Source organism: Oryzias latipes, chromosome 6 (assembly GCF_002234675.1).
Source record: "Oryzias latipes chromosome 6, ASM223467v1".
Taxonomy (NCBI): Eukaryota; Metazoa; Chordata; class Actinopteri; order Beloniformes; family Adrianichthyidae; genus Oryzias; species Oryzias latipes.
This window is the reverse complement of record NC_019864.2, coordinates 7,385,589-7,403,453: the sequence shown is the minus strand read 5'-3', so window position 1 is coordinate 7,403,453 and position 17,865 is coordinate 7,385,589. Positions and strand designations below refer to the sequence as shown.

General features: G+C 40.6%; 1 protein-coding gene across 1 annotated transcript in view; it reads left to right on the top strand.

The window, feature by feature from the left end:
• Positions 1-14,561, top strand: part of LOC101174342 (switch-associated protein 70) — a 33,543-nt gene extending 18,982 nt beyond the window's left edge. Inside the window, exons 8-12 of the mRNA XM_004069443.3 lie at positions 5,917-6,024; positions 7,679-7,845; positions 11,246-11,444; positions 12,336-12,432; positions 13,519-14,561. Coding sequence (XP_004069491.1) covers positions 5,917-6,024; positions 7,679-7,845; positions 11,246-11,444; positions 12,336-12,432; positions 13,519-13,637 — 690 coding nt within the window. The 3' untranslated portion in view covers positions 13,638-14,561. The remainder of the gene's footprint in view (positions 1-5,916; positions 6,025-7,678; positions 7,846-11,245; positions 11,445-12,335; positions 12,433-13,518) is intronic.
• Positions 14,562-17,865: the final 3,304 nt, after the last annotated feature.

The window sequence follows — 17,865 nt, the reverse complement described above, 5'->3', positions numbered from 1 at the left end:
CTGATCATGGGCAGGCTTAGAAGTCATCACTGCACAACTGAAAACTCTTCATTTTGAAGTACAATAGCCATAAAAGGGAGTCATCCAGGAAGTAATCTACTAGATATTTTTAATAGGAAAGAAGTATGATGGATTTCCCCTGGAAAGTCTCTGAGTCTTTCTTATCCAGTTCAGCTTTATTTTTGTCCGGGTTGAATCTGTCTGACCTTCTGAACTAGGAAGAACCAGCAGGAGTGTGGTTTCAGGGCTGATCATTTAATTAGCTGGTGAAAAGAATCTTCTCTGTATGAGGAAGTGCAGACTTGTGTTCCGAAGACTCCAAAGTCAAGTTTTAGCTTTGGCTTTAATTTTTCCTAATTAAAGCCTATTTACGACATTTCCATATAAAAGGGGAAATTTCTTTTCTCTTAAAGGAGAGTAAATCAAAGACCCACTCCATTAAAAATCATGTTTTAAGGCTAAAAAACACTAAAAATTTACGTTTTTCATCCAGTAGGAAAATACAAGTTTACCAACTTATCTCCATACAAACGTTTATTGAAATTTTCAGTTGCTTCTCATGAATGTTGGTGTAGAACCAAACAAACAGCAGTTGCTATTTTTAGAAATAAAAACCGGTCAACCGGTTAGAGCAGATGATCTCTGGTTCTTTAGAAACATTTTTCCTGTTTAGTCACTTACAAGAAGTCCTTCTTCCCTAATGTTGCCAGTTACATGCTTGGTACGCACAAAAATGCTTTATTTAGGTCAACATAGTGTTATCATTGACAGATTTTGGCCTGTTTTAGAAGAATGTGGACACACCGCCGCACAAAAGAGCAGTCTTTTTCAACTTTTTTTGAGCCACGGCACACTTTAACCTTGTCAAAAATCCTGCGGCACACCAGCATCCAAAAATTTAAAGAAAAAAAGGAGAAGCTCATAGTCTGTATTGATCTACAGTCCCTCTGTAATCTCACATGAATTTTTGTGATAATTGTGGCAGAAAAAGCTGGAAGCTGCAGCTGTTTTTTCTAAAAGATGTGATAAAAGTAAAGTTAGAAGATTTAAAAACTGTTTGATGTGTGTTCGTTGTGATTTCAAGACTTCAAAGGAAGACTCATTGTGCGCTGAGACGCTGTCACTATAACCCAATGCATCATGGGAGATGTAGTGCATACAGCCGCTGAACGCTGAGAGACTCTCTTCTCTGAGCTTCATTGTTTTGTTCACTCGTTCCACGGTCTGATACCGGATTCTGTGGAAAGCTACACCGCTAAAGACGAGCTTTAGCTGGTATTTTGTTGAAACTGAGAGACTTTATGAGCAGAATCGGAACAAGGAAGTGAAGACTTTAACCACCTCTGATTGGTCAGACTGATGACTTGTGACGATGCCTCCAAGAATGATTGGTGGAGACGGTTAAAGGTGTGGGACTTTTCAGAAAACGTCTGAAGCTGCAGCTAAATCGCAGTACCGTTATTCTTATCAAAATGTCTTTAATAAAATAAAATAAACACAAAGAAAAAAAGTATTTTACGATCTTTCATATTCTTAACTACTCAGTGTTTTATCAGGGCCTGTTTGGATGAACACAGAGCTGATATCCTGGAGATGGTAAATGTTTTTAGATCAGTTAATAATTTCCCACGGCACACCTGATCATCTCCCACGGCACACTAGTGGTTGAAAAACACTTCAGTGGATGATAAGGAAAGGCCTCAGACACAATAGACTAAATAATAACACATGTTTATTTTACACATTTAGGAAACAATGCAGTCGTGCAAACTTGTTTTAAAAAGAGCAAAATGAACACAAATTAGATGGTGTAAGTACAATATTAAACTATTTTTGTGCCTTTCTGAAGTATTTTATGCTGTCTGTCACTCCTAAATTGCAGTCATGAGAGAAATGGATCCTTCTTTTTTTTATATAAATATTCACAGAAATAAAAAACATACAATTCAGGCACACATTTCAGATGGGAGTACTTTTTATGTCCATTTATCACAATAAAATTTGTATCACTTATAATCAGCCTTTCAGGATCTTCAAAAACAAATTTCTTGGATTTGCAATGATATCAAATGTGTTCAGGTTTTACTTTTGAATGCTTTGGTTTATTTCTTTTTTTCCTCGTTACAAATAGGATGTTTGTTTGTGCAATTACTGAACAGAAAGGGAATAGTTTCAACATGACTTACCGAACGATTCAGACATGAGGACATACTGAAAGAAAATCAGCTCTTGACTCTTTTGAGGAAATAGAAAACATAAGTCTGTATGAAAAAACACAGCAAAAAGCATATTCTTACAGTCAAAATGTAAATTCACCTTCCAAAAGCTGATCGTTTTGAAGTGAAGCATTGAGGAAGTATTTTTGGTGCACCATGTAGGCGAAAATTACCCAGAAGCATTGTTTGCAGACATCAGTCATCAAACGAATATCTTTATGGCAATCTTCAAAGTCTCGTCAGGACAAAGAGAGAGGGCACTGTGGTGTGTGTGGGTGTCAAAACCAAGCCTTTGTTCTCCACAGAACTGACTGTGTGTAAACAGATCACAGCTTCACACTTCTACAGGAGGAATGAAGTGACATTCCAGGATCACTTTGTGAAAAGTTGACAGGACCTGAAACATTTTAGGGAAATGAAACAAACACACAGTCCTCCAAATGCTCTTCGGCTGACCGGGTGTTGCACAACAACATGGACAACGCAACACGCCTCAGGTTGTTGTCCATCTAAGGTTGTTTATCTGATTTTGAGACCTGCAAGAACCAAATTTCTGTTTTTCTTTTATATCTTTGATTCTGTCATGAGTGAGTACTTTGCTATGAGCCGTTTGGTTTTTTTTTTTGTTCAAACTCGGCTTTCTTTAATGCAACTAAAGTAGGTCACCTCACAATGCTGGTGGTTTCTGCTAAAAGTTGCATCAAGCTTCTTCCTGCAGCTAATAACTCTACACTCGCGTGTTCTTCCTGTAAATCCCACCAAACCTGACTAATCATTCTGTCTGTGCGGACTGACAGGAAGGTTACGTCAATACCTCGACAGAACCTAAAACCTGTTTTCCTCCTTCAAAATACTTTTCTGTTGAGGTAAACCTTGTGAGTTCATTTTAGGCTTAAAATAGTGAAAAAGGTAAAACATGCATCTCAGTGAAGGTGTGCTTTAGGACTGCTTATCTGAACTATATAAATAAACTGGATTAAATTAAAAATAATAAACCAACTATGTGAATGGGATATGCTACAACAATTTTTTGATTATGACTGATGCTTTTTTTACTGTTTTTTAGCTATGCAAAGGGCAGTAAAGATGACGGATTTGGATCTTTCCTATACTGATGGCGCTCATACAGTATCACCAAGTACACAAAGAGATGGCGAGGCTGTGATAGGGATGTCGAACCAGGTTGACAAATCTACACACACCTTCTGCCAACACCAGTAGACAGATGTGCAAAGCCACAGTGCGTGCAAGTAATGATCTGGGGTATTGCTGTTACAAAACCCACAAATGTATGATTCTCTGAGGCCCATCTTGAACATCCTTTGTCCTGTGTAGTGAGTTCTATGAAGGGTTTTAAACTGATGACCCTTGTGCTATCCTATGACCCCACCCTTCCATTGACGTGTTCTCCCTACCATGACAAAGGTGGATAAAGGTGGAAAGATTTCATGTAATCCATGGACACCAGTGAAGATCACAAATCATTGAAGAAAAAAGGTTCAGCGCACTGTCTAGTGGGTCTAGATGACCCAACTCCCAATGTTTAAGTGCCTAGGATAGCACAAGGGTTAACCCAGGTCAAAGGTCAACCAAACTTAGTTTTTGGTTGTAGACTGAGAAATTTTTGTGAAGATCGCTTGATTAAAATCTTTGTTTTGTCTTTTTAGCACTATAAGAGATATTGACCACATTTATTTGTTTCCCGTTGTGAAGTCATCATATTTGGGGGGGGCTTTCATCATATCAAAAATTCCTTTTCATGGGGAACTAGGTGTGTGACCAGTTTTTGTGTATGTGGTCAGGGTCAAATTTTTGTTGAAAGGCACAGTAAGTCAGAAGAATTGTGAAAACGTTCTGGTGCAGGAATGCTGCGGGACACAAAGGAAAGAGGGATGGCAACTGAAGAGTTGATTTCTCGAGGAATAAATGCTACAAAGTCAAGTTAGACTCAGAACTGAGTTTCAGTGCTCACATCAAGGCCACAATTAAACCAGCCTTTTACCATGGGCTGAATAGGTAGAATAGGTACTGAATAGGTAGAAAGGTTGCAAGTTCAGTTCCCACTGTGCATGTACATGGGTCAAAGTGTCCTTGCGCAAGACATTGAACCGCTCATCGCTCTTTATAGTTATAGGTTGGTGCCAGTAGAACCGCCATCAGTGTGTGTATGTGAATGAGACTGAAATGAGCGCTTTCTGTCTGCCAATTCTAAAGAGACTGTTAGAGAGGCCATTTAGAACCCTGGTACCAGAACCAGAAGAACTGACCATATTACTGCTGTTCCAGAGTTCCCCAACTACCAGTTAAAATTAGAATTGATTTTTAAAGTATTGTGGGTTGATAAGATGGACTTAAATACTAGCGATTCATAAACCAGCTCTGAGATCTGCAGGAAGCAATCATCATAAGCTGCTTTTAGATGCTGAGGTGCACACTGATGGACGCAGCTCTTTGGTACCTTTGTTTTACATGTAGCAGAACCTGCACTCTTACTTTATATTTCACTTTTTAGTTTTTATAATCATATTGTGTGTGAGAGGGCGCTGTGGCGGTGGTTCTGCGGCTGAGCAGGTTCCTGGTATAAATAGAATCCCAATATACTGTTTTCTCACAGCAGAGCCAAGATATTAGTTACTTTAGAAGTTACTTTTCTAAGAATGATTCATTGTGTGTGGGCTCATGGAATGTACTGTATATGATAATGGAGGAGAGGAGGAAGGGGAAAGGGTGGGTTGAGTTTTTATTTAAATTTTTGTGTCTATGTTTTGTTTGTAATTGTAAAGCACTGTAAGCTGTGCACAGCAAGAGAAGAGCTTTTTATCAATTAATTCAGTTGTGTTTGTGTAGGTAAGGTGCTATGCAAAAAAAGCTGGCTCAGTTGAGGCTTCTTGTGTTGTGGGACGCCAGCTTCGCTGGGAGACGCAGACACACTCATATAGTTCACGCTGTAATTGTGCAAGGCTCACAAGAGGATAACCATGCTTTTGTGTGCAGCAGGGAGCTGGGGAAGCACAACAAACTAGCATTGAGGTGCAAAAGTCCCGCATAGTTGTTTGCATGAATGCACAATGAACACACAAGCGATCCGCGTCCGCACACTCACAATGGACTCTTCGCGGCTCGCACCGCTCTTGCCGCAGTTTGCAGAGGATTCACAGCTGGGGGGGAATTCCCAATCTGCACACTTCATTTACATTCAGATATTATTTCTTTTGAGAAATTTGTGAGGAAATCGGGGTGCAACTGTAACTCCAGAAAATGGAAGATCAATTCCAATTCACCATCAGCTCTAATGCCAACACTGTTTTCACAATTTTATTGACATTGAAGTGTTTAAAGTCCTTCTCCGATCATCATTTGATCTATTTCCAAAACATTCCCAGTGGTCTTATAATTATTATTATGCTGTTTTTAGCCAAAATTAAAAAAACCTGTGTTGTTTTCAAGGACATAGTTTCTGCAGTTGTATGTGTGACTTCATTTCCCATCATCCCTTTGTTTACACACTCTCCCGCTAGTTTACAGCCCCTCACGTCCCCAACCTAACATCACCGGTACAACAAAAACAGCTAGCAATGTAGGAAACTTATTGAAACTTTTTCACGGGATTTGTTGATAAGTGCATCAGTTCGGCTATTTAAAAACAGAATATTCCAAATTTTGAAGTGAATTTGACGCATTTCCACATCTGTTTGTCTAGGCCCTGGAAGAGGCAGCAGCCAATGCAACAGAAGAGGAAAAACGACGCCTTGAGACCCAAACGGAGCTGCAGAACCGCTACCAACGGGAACTGGAGAGAGAAAAGATGGTAGGCTTCTGTCTGCTGCTGCTTTCCATTCATTTATCAGATCCGAAACAGTTTCTGGCGGCTGTCGCACAACTTCCTCTTTAGCTTAATGCTGTTTCATCGTATTTTCATTCAACCTTGAACTGAAACCTTAGACCTGAGTAAAAATCTTTTGAATTGGTCAAAGCGGTGACTGACAGCTTATTTTGAAAATTCGGAACTCCACTTTGATTTGAGAAAGACTTCCCACTGGTGCATTTTTACCTGCTAGTGTGAGGCACATTTGGTGAGTTTAAGGGCCTAAAGCTGTGCCACCAGGGCATAGTTACATCTGTACAGGATGAGGTGGGCCAAAGATTATTATCTGCTTTCATTTCTGCCTCTTTCTACTCAGTTTTCAGCTGCTTCTAACCAGTGGCGGTTCTACACTAACCCCCCCTGGACTGCAAGGACCAGATTGTTTTTTTCACAATTCTTCTTTCTATCTGTATTAGAGCAAAAAGTTGACCCCTGTCACACTCAAAAGCCTAAATTTGCATGCACGGGTAAAAAATTAACTTCTGGGCTTAGTAAATGTCTCCTCCACTCCCCCCGCCCTCATAAAAAAATGAAAAAGACAACATCACAGTGGGCAACACCATCAAAAATGAATCTCTTATGGGGCTCAAAAATATTTTAAAATAATGAAACCAAAACACACAGGCTGGGGATCTCAAAAAGACGTTTTGACATTATTTTGGGATGCCCACAGGACCAACGGCTTGGTGACCAGTAAGTGTGAATTTTTGGTGATTTTTCCATCTTTACACAATATGTTAAAAAGAAAACTTTACTTAAAGGGATCTTCATAAATTGGATACATGCCATCAGGATGAATCTACAACCACAACCAAAGTTTTGTTGCCCTTTGACCTCAGAAAGAGGCCGCCATCTTGAATTAAAACAAATCACTTTTTGCACCAGCTACAACTTTAAACTCAGAGGAATTTCAATCTATTGCCTCATTACTTCTCGAGCATCATTAGGAGAAGCTACTTGGAGAAAAAAATGTTGGATTTAGAGGTTGATGATCATAATTGGTATTTTAAATGGTATTAAAGGTATTTTTGGTGAGTTTGCAAATGTGGTATTCCCTTGTTGCAGGCATATTTTTTACTGGAATATTGTAAAAATGTAATACGTGAATTGTTGGTTCAAACTGAACTAAACGATATGACGTACGATATAAATGTACTAGAAATGTGGAGGAATTTGACCAAAAAACCTATGCTGCTAAGGAAAACCGAAAGTTTAATTTTGCCGATTCTTCTTAAAATTACAGAGACCTGTTTTTTAACCCTAGGCGACCCAAAATAACATTGTTGCTATGGAGATAAAACCATGAGAAAAGGTGGCATTTTGAAAAAAAGTGGTCTAACCATGAGTTTGTCACATGCAGCTCTAAGGGGCTTTTAGCAGCCAGTGAAGGCGGGGAAAAAGGGGCCGACAGGGGCAGGTAGTGCCTGTGGACCTTACAACTCCACTTGCAGCTTTAAATAAGATTACAATTATAAAATATCTGAATATTTATTCAGCAGTGCAGACTTTGCCTTAAAACAAGATCAACAAAACAGATTGATTTGTTTATTTGTATTTATCCCAGATGAGGAAAAGCATTGTCTGTGCCTCTTCACAGGTACGACAGGAGATGGAGGAGCAGATGGCCCAGAAGTCGACGGAGCTGGAGCAGTACCTGCAGAGGGTCCAGGAGCTGGAGGACATGTACAACGAGCTGGAGGCGGCTTTGGAGAATGAGAGGCGCGCCAGGCAGGATGAGGAAACCGTCCGGAAGCTGCAGGCACGGTATGTCAGAGTAGGAGGGACACGTTCTCACGTGAAGCTTGAAAAAGGTCAAACAGTCTTTCAGTAATGAGAAATGGCATCAGCTTGTTATAAACATGCACAATAATAAATACAACACACTGTTCTTAGATAGTTGACATTTCTTTGAACTTTGAACTTTAACTCTACAAGCCTCAGTTCTTCTTCAGTGTTAGATTTTCAGAGTTCAAGTAGAAATTGTAAAAACTGGATCAATTAGTGAAGGTTAAAGTCCTGCTCCAATCATCTTTCATCAAAGTGTTCCCAGTGGTCTTTTAGTTATGGTTATGTCATTACTTAACAAAATAAAACCCTGTGCCATTTTTTTAGGACATGATTTTTGCAGAACGGTAGGAGTTCATGAAGCTGCGTTCATGCCGAACGCGATTTGTGCAGCAGAGGCGGCCATTTTTAATGTAAAGACAATGGTACAGACGCGATTTAAGGTCCGGGGGCGTGATTTGAGCAGCGGGGAGTTTCAGTGAATCGTTCAGCGGGTAGAATATACATCCAATAGGAGCGTTTTTATCCTGAACTTCCATCTATTTTCTTAACCCACTGGGGCCGCTGGGTGACCGGACGGAGCCCATCCCACCTACTGATGGGTGAAGGGTGAAGGCCGGATACACCCTGGACGGGTCGCCAGTCTGTCGCACCCCGGCTCCAGCAGTCCCGGGGGCCAGAGAGCCGCGAGAGAAGGGAGCCTGCTCGGGCCTCCATAACTTAGTAATGGTTTTCTTATTTACATAGAGACAATAATAAAAAGGTTCCCTGATTATAACAGCGGATGCAGCTGTCAATCAGACACAGACGCAGGAGTGATGCTGCTGGTACTGAGAGAATCACTGAAGGACTTCATGAACCCAGAAATGGAGACGTCATTACAGATGTTTTTGTGGAGTTCTTAATAAGAAATGACACCAGTCTCAACATCATCCGTGTCTTCCATGCATTGTAAATGACATAAAGACAGACACTGCTGTTGCGATCAGGCTATAAACATTAGCTACAAAAAAGCTATCCCATAGTGGTGTCAAAAACGTTTTGAATTTAAAATTGTATATTTTATATTCATTTAAATTTTAGAACTAGCGTTTGTTTATAGTATGATAATATTAAGTAGCATGCTTTTTTATGATTGGCAGGTGGGTGAAATGAAGGCTGTGGTTTGAGCACAGCAAAACACGAAGAAAACAAACATTTGTCAAATAAGTCTAAAGGGATTCTTCTTTTGTTTGCCCATAAAGTGCAGAAACAGTATATTTGAGGGCAGCTGAATGCATTTATACAAAAAAATGCATATCAGAGAAAGTCTGTAAAGACTGTCATTCATCCAGGTTGATTTCATCGCAGTAGTAGGTTGAAAAGTTGTCATCTGGACTGGGTTTTTAAAGTTGAAAACGTTTCACCTCCTATCCAAAAAGGCTCTGTCAGAATTGAGAAAGCGAGAAAGGTAAAGACAAACTCTGACAGTTTTGGTTCTTTGTGGTTTAGGACTGAATGAATCAGGAAGAAATAACTTCTCATTATAGCTGCCGCTGCAGGCTGTTGAATCAGCATGCTTTTCCTCTTTCCCACACTCCTAATATGTCAGTTCAGCTTATAACTCCGTTCTGACATGATGTACCAGGTCGTGTTGCTTTTACCTGCATAGGGGGGGATCCAAGCTATTCTTTCTGTGACCTAGTGCCCATGCTTTTCTGGAGAAAAAAGGATCAGCTGCGTCTTTAAATGTGTCTTTTTTGAAAAAGAAAACCTAACAAACATCTAGACTTTCAACGTCTTCTTGCAGCAGTCCGCCGCATTTCCTCCCCGTCTTTCCTTCCTTTTTGCTGACATTAGCTCTCCACCTCATGTTGGACTTGGCAGTTAAGTGTGTCGTGTCTGTCAAAGACGCTTTTCTTTAGTTACAGCACAACTTTTACTGAATCATCCCAGTAATCCATTTTCCACATGTCTTTTCTTTCTCTACATTTAATGGAGTGTCATGTATAGCCAGATTTGACCTTTGTCAGTAGCTTAAGTACAAGAACTGACTCTAAGGCCTGGATATAAAGACCATCAGCAGAGGTTTGCAGCTTACAAATCCGTCCATAATAACATAACAGCTCCCCCTGCTGACATGTACCATGTAGACACATGTTGTCTTTAACCCTTGTTCTATCCTAGGCACTTTAACATTGGGAGTTGGGTCATCTAGACCCACTAGACAGTGCGCTGAACCTTTTTTCTTCAATGATTTGTGATCTTCACTGGTGTCCATGGATTACATGAAATCTTTCCACCTTTATCCACCTTTGTCATGGTAGGAAGAACACGTTAATGTAAGGGTGGGGTCATCTAAGATAGCACAAGGGATAAATATAGAACCACTCCAAAAAAAAATGTTGTTTCTAACATGTTGTCATATTTTTCTGATCATGGAAGACATATATTAAGACAATTGAGCTTAAAATCCCATTTCTTAGTTGTTTTGATTTTCATTTTTGTGAAATAGGAATGTTTTAAGAAGAGTGTATTTGTGACGTAGAAAATACGCTGAACTACAACCACTCTGCAGAAACTATGTCCTAGAAAATGACACCGTTTTCTAAATTTTGACTAAAAACGGGATAATTATAATTTAGAAAATGGGACTTTAAACATTTCTGGATGTAAAGGTTTAGAGATACACAGACAGGAAAAGTCTTGCCTTAGATTTGTATAATGAATCAAGGATAATGTCATCGGCAAAGAAGCTTGACAAACAAACAAAATGCTCTTATTTGTATTATAGATTGAAAACTTCAACCTCTAAAGTCCCACTCCCATCATCATTTGATCATCATTTTTAGCCTAAAAGAAAAAAAACCTGGCATTTTCTAGGACATAGTGTCTGCAGAGCGGCAATAGAAATTCACTTGTAATTGTGAGTGGGACTGTTGGCGAGGCCTCACACTGTCAAACACACACCTGTTACCACTTTGTTTGCACATTCTCCTGCTAGCTTACAGACCCTCACAACCTCAACCTAACATTAATGGTGCAACAAAAATGGCGGGCTACATTGGAGCTATCCAGTTTTGATCCAGATTCCAGCTCAGACGAGGAAAAGAAATCGGATCGAAGAAATTGTATCTATTTGTCTGCAAGCAGATGCATCAGAATGGAGCAGGGAGCAGCGTATTTGCGTATATGCTTTGTATATGCGCGTATATGATTTGAATAATCATAATTAAAAGACCACTGGGAGAAATTTTACAATAGATCAAAAAATGATCGTAGTAGACTTTAAGTATTAAAAAGTAAAAATGTAAATCATAGTCACTTTCTTATCCCGTTTGACAAAAGCAAGCACATGGCACTGAAGGTTGAATGACTTTTTTATCTGCACACTGCCCAGGTTGCTTGAGGAAGAGGCCGTGAAGAGGGCGGAGCTGGAGCAGATCCACCTGAAGCAGCAGCATGCCATCTCCGAAACACAGGCGGAAAAACAGGAGCTGGAGAGGGAGCGTTTGGCCAAGGAGAGTGCCCTGCAGGCCGCCATGCAACAGCTGGAGCAGCTGGAGCAGGAGAGGCAGGGAGCGCTGGAGAAATATCAGGTCAGCTGACACCAAGAATCAAGTGACAAATCCAATCGTGTGAAAAAAATCAAAGCTTGGTCTAAAAATATTATAGTAAGATAATGTCGATGGAGACTCTCATTCATCCAGGTTGATTCCATCATAGTAGTAGGTTTAGGGGTTTTCATCTGGACTTATTTTTTAAAGTTAGAAGACGTTTCACCTCTTATCGAAAAGGCTTTGTCAATTTTCTGAATGAATTAAACCTACTACTATGATAGTAAGATAATGATTGTGGCAGACAGACGACTGAACAACCTTCCGTCAAAGTTTTGTTAAACTTTGTGGGGACTATAAGTTGAGCTTTTCTCTGAGTGGTTGGTGTCCTGGTATGTCTGTAATAGGATTGTCTGCAGATCTCATTGAAGCACTTTCCGTCAAACTCCAGCCTGTCATGCCGTTATTGGACCTTTACAAAAAAATGTGTTTTTTTTTCTGTCATAGTTAGGAGTTTTGGTGGACACTTTATTCCAATTATACTGAGTAGATACGTAGATCTACTTAAATATTTCTAAACCAGGTTTTACTGCCACATTTGACGTTTTTATGTGTAACAAAATCAAAGTTTTCAATTAATACAATTAAACAGCTGCACGGTGGTTTTTCTTCTGACACAAAACCGACTTCAAATGTTAATTTGGTGACCATAGGTGTGTGAGTGTGTAGAAATGATTGTGTGGCCCTGCAACAGACTGGTGACCTGTCAAGGGTGTTCCCTTCCTTCACTCAACAGCAGCCAGGTTAGGCTTTGGAAGCCCTGAAATGGATGAATGAATGGAATTGATCAGCTGATATTACAATATATAAAGATATCCTGAAGAGTTGAGTCACACACTTTTAACTTTGTAAAAACTGTCTTGTGTGAACCAGTCAGTGGTAAAGAAACTGGAAGATGCAACAAACAACACCCGGACCTGGAAGCACAAAGTGGCTGAACATGAAGGCTTGCTGCGGCTCATTCAGCCAGGTACCAACTTCCTGTTTGTAAACTGGAATAATGCACAGTCAACCTGAATTCTGTGATTGAAGTCCCACTCCAACAATCTTTTCATCCATTTTAAAAGTATTCCCTGTGGTCTTTATGCTTGTTTGTGTTTAGACTATTTATTTTAAACTGTGTCGTTTTCTAGGTCATAGTTTCTGCAGAGCAGCAGGAGTTCATTAGAAATGTACCTCTGTCGTGGGCGGGGCCGCTGGCATAGATCAACCCCCACCCCATTCCCATCATCCCTTTGTGTATGCCCTCTCCCACTAGCTTACAGCCCCTCACACCCCAGCTCAGTGGCCTTGTGGTAGAGTTTCCACTCTGTGACTAGAAGGCCATGAGTTCAAATCCAGGCAGACTCATACCAAAGATTCTAAAAATGGGACCCAATGGCTCCCTGCTTGGATGTATTGGATTGGGGGGGGGTCAGTGGTTCCATGCAACTGTGTCTGCAGCTCACTCCCCCCCAGGGGATGGGTCAAATGCAGAGAAAACAAATTTCACACAGTGTGACGTGTGGCGGCTAATGGTACTTTGAATATAACTTTAGCCTAAAATTAAAATGGTGAGGAAACATTGGAGCTATTCAGATGTACAGTTCTGATCCAGATTCCAGCTCAGACGAGGAAAACAAAGAGGTTTATGGAATACAAGGACGTTTATGGATCTGCATGGATGCATCAGAATGGAACAGAGCAGGGAGTTTGTAGCCCACCCAGTGTACTTTCTGCACCATCAGTATGATGTTTATCAAATGGCATTTTTTCGTCTGCTCCTGATTCACAACGATTTGAACAAATTAATACTAAGAAATGCAATTTTAAGTTGAATTTTTTTTGCATATGTCCTGAGAAAAATACCACAAGAACATGTTAGAAACCCTAAAAACCCAATTTTCATCAGAGTGGATCTTTAAACTCATTCAGAAGCTGTGGGCTTAAAATAAAGACATCAGAATTGTTTCAGGTAATCTTGAAACAGTCATTTTAATTTCAAATCAGAAGAAGAGGGTAACTTTGTGTAAGAGTGATGTTTTAATCTAAACTAACTGATGCTTTCTTCCTTTAGGAGACAAGGGACAGCTGAAAATGACAAACTGGGGCCCAGCAGCTTTCTCTGACCTGGAACTGAATCTGAGGGAGAAGAAGTGGCAGGAGAGGAAGAACCAGGCGGCTCAGGCCCAGTAGAGCTGCTGCAGGCAGACGTAAAGAAGTGGAACGAGACCTGAGGACAGGTGTCCTCCTTTTCGAGTGGAGTTCAAAAATATGAGTTACCAGGTTGAATGAAGCAATTTACATTTGTGGGCATTAACAAGTCAGTAGTTTTTATTTCCTTTGTGAAGTTTTAGTCTTCTACCCTCAGAATCAGCTCTAAAGCCATAAAAAAGATCTTTGTGACTTAATAAAGCCTAAAAAGATCTGGATAATCCCATTTTATTTAAATAATGCAATAGTTGCTCTGAGAAAATAGTTTCAACTAACATCAGGTAAGAAGACTTTATCTGGTTTATTTAATCTTCTTTCAGATTCTAAAATATCAAATTTTCTAATAATTTGAGCAAAGAACACAATATTTATCAACTCAGATGAAAACCTGCATTATTTTGTTAGTTTAGATTGCACATAACTCCCTTATTGTCTCAAGTCATTGCTCGTGTCGTAAAAATACACTACTATATGAAAGCCTGACCACTTTAAAACATTGAATTTAGATTCAGACCTCTGAGCAGAGAGGAGGCGAAGAGCTGCCGTGTCACACCGCAAGTCCTTCGACAAATCTGTCGTTACTAACAAGTATGACTTTCTGTGCAGACTTTACTACTTTGTTAAAGTTCTTTATCCACCTTTACATGAATACAGTTCACTTAATATTTTCCTCTCATGCTGTTTCTGTAGTTTGTGTGTCCTGGGTTAGGTGTGACTGTAGGAGCTGTTAGAGTGGAAAGCGTTTCTACAGATGTGGCCTTTAGACAGGAGCTCTAAATGCAGGTTTGGAGTCCGAACCAGTGGTGCCTCTCACACTGTTATGAGTACAAGTTGTGAATTTTGTACAAGTCTGTAAAAAGCTGAAGAAGAATCATGTAGCCCAATAAAAAAAATCTATTCTGAAAAGCTTCAGTTTCTGTTTTAATCACAATAAATTCAGATTTGAAGCAAGAAAATGACAAAAAAATTACCTTTTTACCAAGCAGCTAAGGTCCCTGCATACAGTCTATACATTTGCTATGTGCTAATGCTTTTTTTGGCTTACCTGTTCCAACTTTGGTTTCTGACTTATTTGAACTATTAAAACAACATCCATGAGGGGGCGCTACAGTATCACAGACATTACTGAGCACAAAATGGGAGCACAAGAATGAACAAAACTGCAGCGGTTTGTCAAAGGTTTAGTATTGGTACCATAATTTAATTACTTACTGGCATCAATCCGCTGCTTTCTATCATCAGTTTCAGTTGGATCATTTTGTAATTAATGTTGTTATTAAGTCGATGAATATGAAACCTCTGGCAATGTCTGCTTCTTATTTGCTTTCCATATTTTTATTAGACATGCTTTTCTGTTTCTGAAAAATCAAATGTTGTCATTGAATATATTATATAAAATTTGATTTTTTTATACTTAGTTACTCTTTTATTTTAAATGTTGGCTAAAATTCAACAAACGCAGGCTTTTTTTGTTCCGTGAATAATTTCACTTTAACTCCAGATAACAGTCAGGGAAGAGCTTGGGAAATGTTCAAAAAGTCGTTTTTTACACGAGATTGGAAATCTTGATGCGGATAGCCTCCGGCAGCCCCGTGACCCTGTAAGGGACAAAATGGAAGAAGACAAATTTTTTTTGTGTGTTCCTGATTCACAACAATTTGAATAAATAAATACTCAAGAATGCAATCTTAAGATAAATTTCCTTTATATATTTCATCATGACAAAAATTCCACAAGAACACATTACAAACAATAGAATACCATTTTTATCAGTCTTTAAGTCTAGAAATCCCTAGGAAAATGTTGGTTTAGTGATTGAAATTGGTTTAAAAAGCAGAAATTGACTGATTACAAATGGAGTAATAATTTTGTTTGTCTATGCTCACAATTTTGGTAGTAAGATTATTGTAAACTGACAGAGATTAAGCACAAAATTAATAACATTACACTTCTATTTATTAGCAAAGAGTAATCTGTAACTGTAAGGGTGACTCAGTGGTTAGCACTCTTGCCTCACAAGAAGGCCGCTGGTTGAAATCCCGGATGGGGGATCTGAAGCGGAACACCAATGGGGGACCTTTCTGTGTGGAGTTTGCATGTTCTTGGCGTGGGTTTTCTCTGGGGACTCCGGCTTCCTCCATGCTTCATAGGTTAATTGGTCACTCTAAATTGTCCCTAGGTGGGAACATGGGATGTCATTCCATTCCCCTGCCTCTGCCCACAAGTGGCCGGGATAAGCTCCAGCAGCCACGTGACCAAACGAGTTAAGAAGATGAATGAATGTAATGATGAGTTAACCCCAATGCTGGACCTTGTGTAACCCTTGTGCTATCCCAGGCACTTTAACATTGGGAGTCGGGTCATCTAGACCCACTAGACAGTGCTCTGAACCCTTTTTCTTCAATGATTTGTGATCTTCACTGGTGTCCATGGATTACATGAAATCTTTCCACCTTTATCCACCTTTGTCATGGTAGGGAGAACACGCCAATGCAAGGGTGGGGTCATCTAAGATAGCACAAGGGTTAAAAACATTTGTAGTTGCAAAACTTGTTTTCAGCTGTCAAAATTTAGAACTTTTTCAATAACATTTTCCACCGGGTTTTTCGTGACTTCAAAAAGAACATAGACAACATTGTTTCTTCAATAAGTGCACACACAGATGTACAAACACAAACTTAAGGAACAACCTTTAACTTTTGACATAAATCATTTGTTTGACTTTATCAACCAATCAACACCTTTCTCCTGTCAGGAGCCAATCAGTGTGCTGCCTCTCACAGCCTATTGTTGTGCAAAATGTCCTGCTTGTGCCGTCGTGCCATCCATCCGTCCGTCCGTCCATCCATCCATCCATCCATCCACTCGTCCGTCCGTCCATCCATCCATCCATCCATCCACTCGTCCGTCCGTCCGTCCATCCATCCATCCATCCATCCATCCATCCATCCATCCACTCGTCCGTCCGTCCGTCCATCCATCCATCCATCCATCCATCCATCCATCCATCCATCCATCCATCCATCCATCCATCCATCCATCCATCCATCCATCCATCCATCCACTCGTCCGTCCGTCCGTCCATCCATCCATCCATCCATCCATCCATCCATCCACTCGTCCGTCCGTCCGTCCATCCATCCATCCATCCATCCATCCATCCATCCATCCATCCATCCACTCGTCCGTCCGTCCGTCCATCCATCCATCCATCCATCCATCCATCCATCCATCCATCCATCCATCCATCCATCCTTCCATCCATTCATCCATCCATCCATCCATCCATCCACTCGTCCGTCCATCCATCCATCCATCCATCCATCCATCCATCCATCCATCCATCCATCCATCCATCCATCCATTCATCCATCCATCCATCCATCCATCCACTCGTCCATCCATCCATCCATCCATCCATCCATCCATCCATCCATCCATCCATCCATCCATCCATCCATCCATCCATCCATCCATCCATCCATCCATCCACTCGTCCGTCCGTCCGTCCATCCATCCATCCATCCATCCATCCATCCATCCATCCATCCATCCATCCATCCATCCATCCATCCACTCGTCCGTCCGTCCGTCCATCCATCCATCCATCCATCCATCCATCCATCCATCCATCCATCCATCCATCCATCCATCCATCCATCCATCCTTCCATCCATTCATCCATCCATCCATCCATCCATCCATCCATCCATCCATCCTTCCATCCATTCATCCATCCATCCATCCATCCATCCACTCGTCCGTCCATCCATCCATCCATCCATCCATCCATCCGTCCGTCCGTCCGTCCGTCCGTCTGTCCGTCCAACCAGCCTAATCCCTTTTGGCGTCATGGGGTTTGTTGAAGCCAACCCAGGCTCTGTTGGGTAAAGGTGGACTACACCCTGAACAAGTCGCCAGTCTGTTGCAGGTCATGTTCGCCAGTGAACAAAAATAAATCTGTCTTGTAGTGTATTAAAAAGTAGTTTCTTGTAGTTTGTTCATAAAACATGGGATTACTCTCTGATGTTCTTATCACGATAAACACGCCATCATGATGGCATGGACTGAATAGTTAAAATAGGTCTGTGGAGCCAGGGGCACCCCAAGATCACTTACTATAGAGCTTCTGGTGGACATGATTACCGCAGAGACAGAAGACGCAGGTGCGCTTCAAATACTTTTTTTTGTTTCAAATTAGCTAATTGAC